The 12,494-nt window shown below is 36.2% G+C and overlaps 1 protein-coding gene across 49 annotated transcripts in view; it reads left to right on the top strand.

The window, feature by feature from the left end:
• The window catches only part of Trip12 (thyroid hormone receptor interactor 12), a 128,816-nt gene that overhangs the window by 101,908 nt on the left and 14,414 nt on the right, over positions 1-12,494 (top strand). For 34 of the 49 annotated variants that reach the window (XM_011238654.3, XM_011238656.3, XM_011238658.3 and 31 more), the window contains 9 exons: positions 768-919; positions 2,912-3,093; positions 3,346-3,419; positions 4,078-4,277; positions 4,876-5,003; positions 5,759-5,910; positions 8,441-8,583; positions 9,263-9,419; positions 11,017-11,115. In XM_011238654.3, coding sequence (XP_011236956.1) covers positions 768-919; positions 2,912-3,093; positions 3,346-3,419; positions 4,078-4,277; positions 4,876-5,003; positions 5,759-5,910; positions 8,441-8,583; positions 9,263-9,419; positions 11,017-11,115 — 1,287 coding nt within the window. The remainder of the gene's footprint in view (positions 1-767; positions 920-2,911; positions 3,094-3,345; positions 3,420-4,077; positions 4,278-4,875; positions 5,004-5,758; positions 5,911-8,440; positions 8,584-9,262; positions 9,420-11,016; positions 11,116-12,494) is intronic. The other 15 variants (NM_133975.4, XM_006496429.3, XM_017316673.2 and 12 more) reach the window with 3 other exon arrangements.

The raw sequence follows: 12,494 nt of genomic DNA, 5'->3' as shown, positions 1-12,494 counted from the left end.
AGAATTTAGTAATAAAACATTAATATTGTTAGTAAAAGAAGAGGGGGAAGAGCATAAATAATCTCATACCTGTATGGATTGGATTTCACCCACTTGTAACTACTGTTCCTCTGAGTCATTTGGTTTCATGAATTTTGAAGAATTGTGGGATGTATAAAAAAGTATTGTGCTTGAAATAACTTTTTTTTGTGGTAGGGGCTGGGAAGATAGATTAGTGGTTAAAAGCATTAGCTCCTCTTTCAGAGGATGTAGGATCACTTCTCAGCACCCACATGGTAGCTTACAAGAGGTTATAGCTCCAGTTCTAGAGGATCCAGCACCCTCACACAGACATACATGTAGATGAAACACCAGTCAGTGCACATAAATAAAATAGAAAAAGAAGAAGAAAATGAACAAGGGACTTGGAATCGCTGTCATAATGAAGTCTGTCATAAGAGAAAAGAAAGTTGGGCTGGAGAGATGGCTCAGTGGTTAAGAACACTGACGTTTTTCCAGAGGTCCTGAGTTCAATTCCCAGCAACCACATGGTGGCCCACAACCATCTGAGATGGAATCTGATGTACTCTTCTGGTGTGTCTGAATCTAAAGATAGCTACAGTATACTCATAAACATAAAATAAATCTTTTTTAAAAAAGAGAGAGATAAGAAAGTTAATTGATAAATCTCCACTTGTGAAACTGCTTATTAAAATGTTTTGTTGTGGAGTGTTGACTTCAGACGGCTGTGTTTAATGGTTTTTGTTTTGTTAAATACATAACTCTAGCTTCCTGGAGAAGAGCCTGTTGGAAGAGTAGAACCAGTGGGCCATGCACCTTTGCTGGCATTGGTTCACAAGATGAACAACTGTCTCAGCCAAATGGAGCAATTTCCAGTCAAAGTACATGATTTCCCTAGTGGGAACGGAGCTGGAGGAAGGTAAGGACCATTACCTGGGTATGTCCACTTGCCACCAGAATTGTGAAGGAAAACGTGGTGAGAGGTCTGGTAAGGTGTTGGTCTTTTTTAGGAACAGTGTTCTGTAATGACTTAAGTAATTTGTGTCAATTAATTAAATGCATTTTTTTATTTAAGATCATGCACTGTATTTGATCTATTTATTTATTTATTTATTTATTTATTTATTTATTTATTTATTTATTTATTTATTTATTTATTGTGTGTGTGTGTGTGTGTGTGTGTGTGTGTGAGACAAGGTTTCTTTGTGTACCTCTGGCTGTCCTGGAACTCAGATCAGCCTGCATCTGCCTCCCAAGTGCTAGGTGTGACACCATGCTCAGCCTATACCATGTATTTTAACAACTGATTTTTTGTTTGTTAATTTTGTTTTTGTTTTGTTAATATTTTGTCCTTGGCTGTTCTAGAAGGCTGTTCTATAGAAGCTTTCTCTATAGCTCAGGCTGTCTTTAAACTTACAGAGATCAACCTGCCTCTGCCTCCCAAGTGCTGGGATTAAAGACATGTACCACAACTGCCTGGCTTACAACTATTATTTTTTAAAATCAGTAAATCAGTGACTGGAAAGACAAACATTCAAAATTTCTGGTTTTTGTTTTTCGAGACAGGATTTCTCTTTATAGCCCTGGCTGTCCTGGAACTCACTTTTTAGACCAGGCTGGCCTCGAACTTAGAAATCCACCTGCCTCTGCCTCCGGAGTGCTGGGATTAAAGGTGTGCATCACCATGCCCAACACATTAAAAATTTCTAAGTAGATATGTTTTAATATGTAATGATTCTCTTAATTTTGCTTTTGTATATTGGCAATAAAATATTCTGACTCTTTTGATCAGTTCTATTTTGATGGGTATGTAAGTATCCATTTTCAAGATTGATTTCCAATAAAAATTTGTTATTCTTACTGGTTTTAAGGACTTGTAAGATACTAGAGACAGGTAAAATTAATTTGTTAGGGAATTCTGTAAGCTTTCTGGAGTATTTTTATTGAAAATATAATGTAAATTAGTCCACATTCTCACTTTTACAATTTTGAATAAAAACAGTATCTATATTCCTTCACAGTATGACTGAAGTTGTTTTCTACTATCTTAGAATAGTTTTATGAAACAAAGGGACATCACAAAATATGGTGGAATACCTGTAATCCAAGGAAGTTCCCAAGGAGGGGGGAATATTGTTTTTTTGTTTTGTTTTGTTTTTTTACTTTAGATTTTACTTACAAATAAAAACATAATACAAAATAAAAACTAACCTTCAGTTTACTTTGCTCCATCCCTTTAAATTAATAGCTATAAGGAGGGGGAAATGGATTTTGGAATTCAAAGCTAGACTGGGCTATTTAAACTAAAAAACATAAACCAAACCCAAAAAAGCCTGAGGCTTTCCATTTTGTCTAAGTTCATATGAATTATGCTTGCTTAATATTTACATGCTCCTTGGAGTTGTCTAAAATAACTACATGTTAAGTTTGACAGTATCTGACTTGTTAGAACCTTTTACCAGGAAGAAATATTTAAAAGTATGACATTTGTTCAAAAGTATGTAGCAAAGTAAATTTGAATAATTACTTTTTATATTACTAAATTATGTTTTTATTTTTATAAGCCAAAAAATAGAGGATTCTTCCCCCCATTGGTCTTTGAATAGAATTTAGTAGGGAAGGATAAAATACTGCAGAGGTGAGTGTGCCCAGATAGTTGAAGAGTTCTTATTTCCAGAGGAATAATCCAGTAGGTACAGCATTTCATTGAGGTCAGTTTTTATAACACCCTTGATAACATGAATTCACAGTGGCTAGAGATCATGTTCATTTCATGCTTTTCATATGCAGAAAAACCGACTCATTTAGTTATTTGTAATAACTTGTATTGAGTAATTTGAGTTGTTGATGAATCTTAAATAAGTTGACTTTGAAAATAATAGAATAACCTTTTTTCGTAAATTATCTTGAGCTTTTCTCTCAACAGAGGATCACAAGCTTTAAAATTTTTCAACACACATCAGTTAAAATGTCAGTTACAAAGACACCCAGACTGTGCAAATGTGAAGCAGTGGAAAGGCGGGCCTGTCAAGATTGATCCCCTGGCTCTGGTGCAAGCTATTGAGAGATACCTTGTGGTTAGAGGTATTTTCCGTATGTGTACTTTACTTCTATGTTTATGAAAGTAGCCTTAAAGGTTATTTCCCTATTAATTGCTGTTCTTCATAAACTTTAGGTTGTAGGAACCTCTGGTCCTATTAGAAATAGGCATATGTTGAACTTGCTTAATAGGCAGAATGTTTTATGTATCAGAATGTTTCTTTTTTATAGATCAGAATGTAACATTAACTACTGCTTCTGACACCTAAAATTCCTAGATAACAATTTTTTTTTTGGGTTATTCAGGATATGGAAGAGTAAGAGAAGATGATGAAGATAGTGATGATGATGGGTCAGATGAAGAAATAGATGAGTCTTTGGTAAGGTCCTTTTCACATGTGTTGTATTGTACACTTACCATGCTGTATCTGATTTAGTTTTCTATGATTCAAATGGCCCCTTATCAATCATTACTGGAAAAAAATCACAGAAATTACTTAATCTATTCTAATAATCACTGAATTTAGTATGGTTCTACAATTTTATTAGCTATTTCTAATTTCATCTGCTTATAAATTAAAGATTTTTAGAGTTGTGTATGTAAAGGAAAAAAATAGACTAGTATATGTTGAGTATCCCTAAAGTCAATATCCAGAATATGAAATCGCCTGTAAGAAGCTACAGAGAGAAAATTTACATTTTTCTGTATATGGTAGGTTGTATAAACAGTGGAAGTTAAACTAACCATACCAATATTCAATTATCTGCACAGCTTTTGTGCAAAATATGAATAGTCTATACTTGGGTCCCATCTTCGTATGGATGCTAGTATCTCTATATATCACATAGAAAAGCTTGAATTTCTGAGCACTCTGTCTTGAAGCATTACAGATAAATAATGCTCAGGATATATAGAGTTAAGAGTTATTTGTAGTTTGAAACATTCACCACCGATCTTGACTTGTTGCCCTAAGCAGATAAATCTCAGCTATTGCGCACGTGTCAGTACTTTGGCTTACTTTTCTTTGTTTTATTCAGGCTGCTCAATTCTTAAATTCGGGAAATGTAAGGCACAGGCTACAGTTTTATATTGGAGAACATTTACTACCATATAACATGACCGTGTATCAGGCAGTGCGGCAATTCAGTGTACAGGCTGAAGATGAAAGAGAATCTACTGATGATGAGAGCAATCCTCTGGGAAGAGCTGGAATTTGGACAAAGACTCATACAATATGGCAAGTCTGAACTAGGTTTTTTGTTGTTGTACTTTGTTTTGTTCTGTTCTGTTTGGTAGCATGTGATCTTTGTTTTAGAATTCTCATTAAATTCATGGCCCAATTCTGTGAGGAGAGGAAGAACCTAAATCCCACATTTGAACTATGAAAGTCTTTCAAATATTCAATGATCTGCAATGTGTATATGAATATTGCTTCCTCATTCTGTCTAGTAGAAAGCATGTTTAAAGGCAGTAGTATACCGTTTTTTATTTCAAATCTTTTGATGAGTCAAAATGGTATCTGATTAGATTATATAGGTTTGGTAGCTCTGAGTCCTGTGACATTTGGGTACAGCCTCCTAGGCTGCCTTTAGTGTCTTACACTTTATAGAAAGAAAGAACCATTTCCCAAAGTATAGTCTTCCTGAGAAGACTTAATTGCTTACATACAATGCTTTCTTTTAGGAAGATAAACTCTTCGTAATAGGGAGAAAAAAAGCTATAATTCAGAAGACTCTTAGGATTCTTTCTGTATCTTTTCTGTGATTTAGACATTATTAGGTTTGTTAAAATAATTTGCACACTTAAAGTCTGCATTTGATTTTCATACTGCTCAGGTACAAACCTGTGAGGGAGGATGAAGAAAGTACTAAAGATTGTGTTGGTGGCAAAAGGGGGAGAGCCCAAACAGCTCCAACAAAAACTTCCCCCAGAAATGCAAAGAAGCATGATGAGTTATGGCATGGTAAGGTGATACATTGAGGGAAGCTGACTGTCATCAGGCACTGTCTTCTCTGTATTCCTGCCCCTTAACTGACTTAGAGCTCTAAAAATTTTGGGTACAATTAAGAAATATATTACTGTAGAATGATTATTTTTAGTTAAATGTTTGATTTTAATGTCTAGAAAATAAGGATTGCATATCTATAAAATTAAAAATGAAAACAAGCTAAGCAAGTCTTTTTCTTTTTTTAAGATTTATTTTATGTATGTGAGTACATGGTCATTGTCTTCAGACACAGCAGAAGAGGGTGTCAGATCCCATTATAGATGTTTGTGAGTCACCATGTGGTTGCTGGCAATTAAACTCAGGACCATCTCTCTAGCCCTGGAAATTCTCATTTTTACTTCTTGAAGAATTCATGGCTTCGTTAGGGGTTAAATGTATTCACTAAAAAAGAAACTGCTGGAAGCTGTATCTGATGAACAACGGATTGTCTCTTAACTTCACAGGACAGCTTGCAGGAATGTTTAGGACTTAGTTATTTTTCTCCTGTTTGTTTGGCTGTCTGCGTTCATGGGAATTTGATTGTTTAATATACCTGTGTTGATGTGCATAAGGTCAAAAGGGAGGAAATGTCTATGTTTAATACCATTGAGATACTAAGAAGTTAAACACAGCAGCTTCACATGGTGAATTCTCTGAGTCTGTATGCTATTGTTACTTTGATCTACTGAAACTTTGATCAAATTGAAACTGAAACTTTCTTTATCCTCTAGATGGAGTGTGCCCGTCAGTAGCAAATCCTTTAGAAGTTTACCTCATTCCCACACCACCTGAAAATATCACCTTTGAAGACCCATCCTTAGATGTAATACTTCTTTTAAGAGTTTTACATGCCATCAGTCGATATTGGTATTACTTGTATGATGTGAGTAATGTCTCCTTATGAAATCCTGTGCTCTCGTACAGTTTTCTGTTTAGTAAATGAATTTTCTGTTAAACTAGAAATAGATACATACAGTGATTCATATTTACAATGAACTCATCTACAAAACTTTATTTTTCGGTTAAGTTGTTTTTTTTTTTTTTTTTTTTTTAAATAACATTTTGTTCTAATTAGGGTTTCTGTTGCAATGATTAAATGCAATACTATAAACAAAAGCAAGTTGCAGAGAAAAAAATTTATTTGGCTTACACTTTTCACATCACCCTTTATCATTTATTGTCCAGGCAAGGTAGGAACCTGGAGGAAGCAGCAGCTGATGCAGAGGCCATGGAGGGGGATGCTGCTTACTGGGTCACTCCCTATGGCCTGCTTGTTTCTTAACAGAATCCATGCCAAACTCATGATGGACTGAGACATCACATACCCCCACCCCTACCCCCATCCTCCATATCTCTCACTAATTGAGAAATGTCCTACAGGCTTGCCTGCAGCCGAATTTTCTTTTTTAAATCATGTCTTTAAATTATGTGAGACCATTGTTGCTGTTTTCAGACACACCAGAAGAGGGCATCAGATAGTTGTGAGCCACTGTGTGGTTGCTGGGAATTGAACTCAGGACCTCAGGAAGTGCAATCAGCGCTCTTAACCACTGAGCTATGTCTCCAACTCATATTTCATTTTTTCATTGTTTTTATTTTTTTGAAACAGGGTCTTTCATTACGGCCTGGCTACCCTGGAATTGACTATGTAGACCAGGCTGGCCTGGAACTCAGAAATCTTCGTATCTCTACTTCTGAGTGGTAGGAGTAAAGGTGTATGCCACCAAGCTTGTCCTCCTACAGCCCAGTCTTATGAAGGCATTTTCTTAATTGAGGCTCACTCCTCTCTGATGAGGATAGCTTATGTCAAGTTGGCATAAAACTAGACACAAAGGCATATCACTATTAAAGCACACCATTTTTTATTCTTATTCACCCCAAAGATTGCATGTTAACATCACAGTATAAAACAAGTAACTTTTAAAGTTCCATAGCCTTTACAAATTCCAATACATTAAATGTTCAGTCTTTTAAAAATGCTGGGTGGAAGTTGTGCATGCCTTTAATCCTAGCACTTAGGAGTCAGACACAGAGGATCTCTTGAGTTTAAGGTCTAAGGGGCATGTTCTAGAATAGCCAGGGCTACACATAGAAACACACACAGACACACACACACACACACACACACACACACACACACACACACACACACGACAGAAAAAGAAAAAAAATCCAGTCTTGTCACCTCCTGTTGAAATCAAAATTATTTTAAATACTTTTCTCTCTTCAAGAGGACATAGCCACAGTCTGAACAAAGCAAAATCAAACTCTTAACTATAAACAACTCAGTTTCCAAAATCTGGGATTCATTCAGTTTTTTGGAGTTCCTTCAAGGGAGTCATATTTCTGGTTTCCTCTGCAGGAAACACTGCATGTCTTCTAAGCTCCACTTCCCTGCTGCTGCTGTTCTTATGCCATGGTATTGGCACCTTCAAAATGTTAGGGAGTTCTGCAACTGTGATATACTTTCACTATCTCTTCAGCAATTTGAGTCCTGCCACATAGTGCCAGACCTCAGCTGCTCTTCATGACCCCTTCTTGCTTTCAAAACCAGTACCACATGGGTGACTCTTAAACTACCAAGTTCAGCTGCCAGCTCAAGGTATAACCCTGGTCACCTCTGGAACACAGCTGTTGTGTGCTCACTCCAAGGAAACACTTCCTCAGAGGATTTCATCTCAGTGATGTTAGTTTTTTCATCACCATTAATTTTACAGCTCCACCTAGCCACCATCTGTTGTCCCAGTAGCAAAGGTTTCACTTCAGTGGTACTGGTATCTTGTTAATCACAGCTGAGTCTTAGCCCTAGCTGATAAGAGCCACAGGTTCTTAATTCAAATTATGCAATGGACCTGATAAAGTCTGTAATCTTCTCTCAAAACTTTCCTCTGGAATTTCACAAGCGAGGCCTAACTACATTCTCTGTATTTCTCAACATTTTTATCTTCAACTTCCACAGTACAGATCACCAGGGTTTGAATGCTCAATGGCTTTTTCAACCCAAAGTTTAAAAGGTCGTTCCACAGTCCCCTTAAAGAGAACAAGGTCAGGGTCTAGCATAGAAATACCTCAAAATCCTAGTACCAATTTCTTAAGTTTCTGTCGCTGTGGTGAAACACCATGACCAAAACCAAGTTGAGGTTCTCTCAGATGTCTTGTGTCAAGTTGACATAAATCAAGTCAGCACACGTTTTCTTCATGTAAAGAGTTGAACACCTCATTTCTTAAATACATAGTGTGGGAATAGTGAAGGGGAATAGCTTTATGAGGTTTTGATGTAGGAATTTTCAGAAATCAGAAACACCATTGAGGAACCGGGTATTGTATGTTTTTGTTTTTAAAAACAGATGAAAGCTATGGACCAACCCATTTATGGATATAGAAAGAGATTTTGAATTTATTTTATTTTACAGAATGCGATGTGCAAGGAGATTATTCCAACTAGTGAATTTATTAACAGTAAATTAACAGCAAAAGCAAATAGGCAGCTTCAAGACCCTCTAGTAATCATGACAGGAAACATCCCAACATGGCTCACTGAGCTAGGAAAAACCTGGTAAGACAGTCCTTTGATAAACTTATAAATATTAACATGATAGTCTTTTATCATGACTTGTGGTAGAAAAGATGTAATTGATTTGTTCAGCTCTTTACCAGTATTATAATACTTGTTGACAACAATACTTGTTGAACCCATTGAAGGATATTTGACCGCAGTAAAGTCCTTTGCCTTTGTAAAAATGGAACTGCAGATACATGATTGCTTTTTGTTGTTGTTTGTTTTTTAGCCTTGTTTGAACTAGATACTATAGACCAATTATGGTAAAATCAAGTTAGAAATAGTTTTTATGTGGATTCACCATATCTACATGGTGTGACATTGTACCAAACACATTTAAATTAGCATTTCAGGAGCTTTTTACAAAAAGAAAAAAATGGATCAACCCTTCAAAGTCACTGTTGGAATGCTGGGAGATTAGTTCTTGACAATGACTTTCCAGTGCTAAGCCTGTGGTGAAGATCATGAAATACTAAAGCCATTACCTTTTGTATGTGGGATTTCAGGAAGAAACATTTGTGATATTGCAGTGGTGCGCCACCATGGGCCTGTCCACATGAGAGATTTAAGAGGACTATTCTTGCTAGGAGTTTATATTAGATGTTGTGTCCAATATAGATTAAAAATGTCTTCTGATTCTCACCTAGATGGTAAATTTGTATTTTATCTTTTATAGCCCATTTTTCTTTCCTTTTGATACCCGACAAATGCTTTTTTATGTAACTGCATTTGATCGGGACCGGGCAATGCAAAGATTACTTGATACCAACCCAGAAATCAACCAGTCTGATTCTCAAGACAGCAGAGTTGCGCCTAGATTGGATAGAAAAAAAGTAAGTATTTCCCAAGAGTATTTATGTTGATCTTTCCAAAGTAAAGGCAGGACCTATTTTGCCTGTGGAGTCACAGCCTTCACTTGATCCTAATGTCTGTATGCCTGAGTGTTCATGTATGTGCCTAGAAGAAAAGGTATTAGGTCTACTTCAGGTGGAGGTTGTGAGCTACCTGGCGTGGGGGCTGGGAACCAAGTAGCAAGAACTCTTAATTGCTAATTCAGTCATTCTCTTTAAAAATCACTCATATGTTAAAAGTGTTACCTTCTTAAAACTCTAGCCTTTTTTTTTTCCTTTTTTCTTTTTTTCTTCTTTTTGGAACATTCTTTCTTTAGTTACCATGTTTATTAAGACTTTAATGTCTTCTTTCCCATATTTGAAACTTGTCAAATTGCTTCTCTTTTAAAATTAACTCTGATTATTTGGTACATTTTAATAGCATGTCAGCCCATTTGAAAGAGAATTGATAATATATTTTGAGTCTGTCCCAGTCAGCTCCAATGTTGCTGATTTCATCTCCCGTGCTTATAATCTTAGCTTGCAGTTGTACCTGAACCATTTCCTCGTGAGACCAATCCTAGTCTTTTGACTTCCACTTTGTGTGTGTGTGTGTGTGGCGGGGGGGGGGGGGGTGTTGATAATTTTTCAAGACAGGGTTTCTTTTGTGTAGCCCTGGCTGTCCTAGAACTAATTCTCTGTAGACCAGGATGGTCTTGAACTCAAGAGCTCCACTTGTCTCTGAATGCTGGGATAAAAGTGTACCATGACTATCTGACTGACCTGCACTGTTTGTATTTGTTTTGCCGTGGTCTATTCCAAGTTTTTACCTCTTGAGGATTCCATCAACAGCAGTGTTGTCATATTTGGACATGTCAAGACCTCTATCATCCTCAGGCTCACTAGGCGTCTTGTAGCAAGGGCAGTTCAGTGTCTCCCCTGTCATCTTCATACCTGCTTCTCTGTCATCAAAGTGTAAATGTGCCCAAGAAAATGTCATGTTGCTGGATCCATGAATTACACTGGTGTTTGGCAAAGTAACCAAGATCTTTTCTTCAACTTTAATTTTCTAAACTTAATGTAGATAAAACATATATCTTTCTCTCATATATGGAGAATATGTGTTGTGTGACAAAATTTCTTGGGGAGATTTTAGTGAGTCCACAACAGAATAAAGTACAGATACCACCCTAAGTTTTACAGCTGCATCACCAAAACTCACCTTAGCATGGAGCATACTGGCAGCCTGTAGGCAGCTCTACAGGTTTCAGAGGTCCATTCCAGGTACTTCAGTTGGTTCAGCTAGTTTCTGCTGCTTTCATGCAGCTGTTCTAGTCTCAAGAGTCCTCTCTACAACCTTTTTCCTTGAGAGTCGTCTTCTGTGCAACTCAGCTTTACTTACCCTGAGAGGAAATTCTCAGCTTTTATTGTTTACTCAGGCATGGAGGGGCTTGGTGAGTCTGGTCAGTTTCAGGGACTTGTTACTTTTTTCCTTTCTAAGGATGTACTTAAAGGAGTAACAGCCAAATGGATTGTTTTGCACTTGTGCTAAGTGTTGATTTAATGGAGCATTATTTTTCACATCTATTTCCTTTGTTAGCGTACTGTGAACAGAGAGGAGCTACTGAAACAAGCTGAGTCTGTGATGCAGGACCTTGGCAGCTCTCGGGCCATGTTAGAAATCCAATATGAAAATGAGGTAAGTTTTGAACTCCTTAATGGTATTTGAACTTAAATGCTTTTGATAAAATGTCATTTGTATGTGTTATACTACAAAATTCTGAAAGGCATTGGGAAATGTAGCTTAAAACAGATTGATTTATCCTCTCTTTAATAAATGTTTTTAAGTTCTTCATTTTTTTCAGAGGTTTATGTGCAAAATAAGTGGGATTTTCCTGGCATAATTATGTATATCTTTATATAATGTTCATGAAGTGAAAGGATATTCTAAGAATCAGTAATTCAGAAACACTTGGACTGCTTTTTGAGTTTATTGATAGAGTATGTGGTGTATACCATAAAAACTTTTTTTCTAAGAGTTGATATATGTGGAGCCTGGAGCTACTCCACCATAGCAAGTGAAGACCATCTCTCTCTGTAAAGACTGCCCTGGCAGCCACTGGTCTAGCTTCCTGTGTTGTTGTTTTGCTACTTAAGGTCATAAATAAGTACATTCATGCAGTAATGTGACTTTTGTATCGCTCTTTCATTTATTGCCATGCATGTGAGCCTCATTCATGTAGTGCATACCAATTTGCTTTTTTTTTTTTAAAACTAGGAAAATTTTTGTGTGTGTATCTCATAGATGGTTTAATATGTGTCAGTCACTAGTTTGGGGAACATTTGCATTCTTTTTCTGTTTTATGACTTGGTGACATTGTTATAACATCCATTCCCAAGTCTTTCTATAATTTGTGGTTTTCTTGAATAAATATCTAAATACTGAACGAAGTCATTTGGTAAGATGCTTTAATTTTATTAAGATATACTTTATACTAGTGGTGGCTTCAATTTTTTTTTTCATTTTTCCCAATATTTATGTCATAGTCTAGTGTTTTATGCTCTTACTCTGTCCTTGGTGTTACTGATTTTTCAGTTAAATTGTTGTATTGCATTTACACTCTTAGACTCTTAGTATGTTTAATAAATTAGCATTTTACTTGAATTGAGAAAGTGGACTGTTTTTGGATTGCTTGTTGATCACTATCCATTTTGGAGAAGATTCTGACACTGTTCCCTACTTTTCAGTTTGGTTTCATTTTGCCACTGAATTAGACTGAATTAGAAGTTCTGGATTTGTAATTTTTATGTCTTGCCATTTCCTTCCAGTTTATCATTTATCTACTCTGTAATTTTTATGTGTTTACATTGTAAGATTTTTCCATGAATGATTTTTAGATTTAAATATGTATATTAGCTCATTTATTGACCATTTCACTTTTTTTTTTTTTTTTTTTGTCTTTTTGGTTTTTCGAGACAGGGTTTCTCTGTATAGCTCTGGCTGTCCTGGAACTCACTTTGTAGACCAGGCTGGCCTTGAACTCAGAAATCAGCCTGCCTCTGCCTCCCGAGTTAACA

Source organism: Mus musculus, chromosome 1 (assembly GCF_000001635.26).
Source record: "Mus musculus strain C57BL/6J chromosome 1, GRCm38.p6 C57BL/6J".
In the NCBI taxonomy this organism is placed as follows: Eukaryota; Metazoa; Chordata; class Mammalia; order Rodentia; family Muridae; genus Mus; species Mus musculus.
Note: the sequence above shows the minus strand (reverse complement) of the source record. Positions and strands in the feature narration are given on the sequence as shown.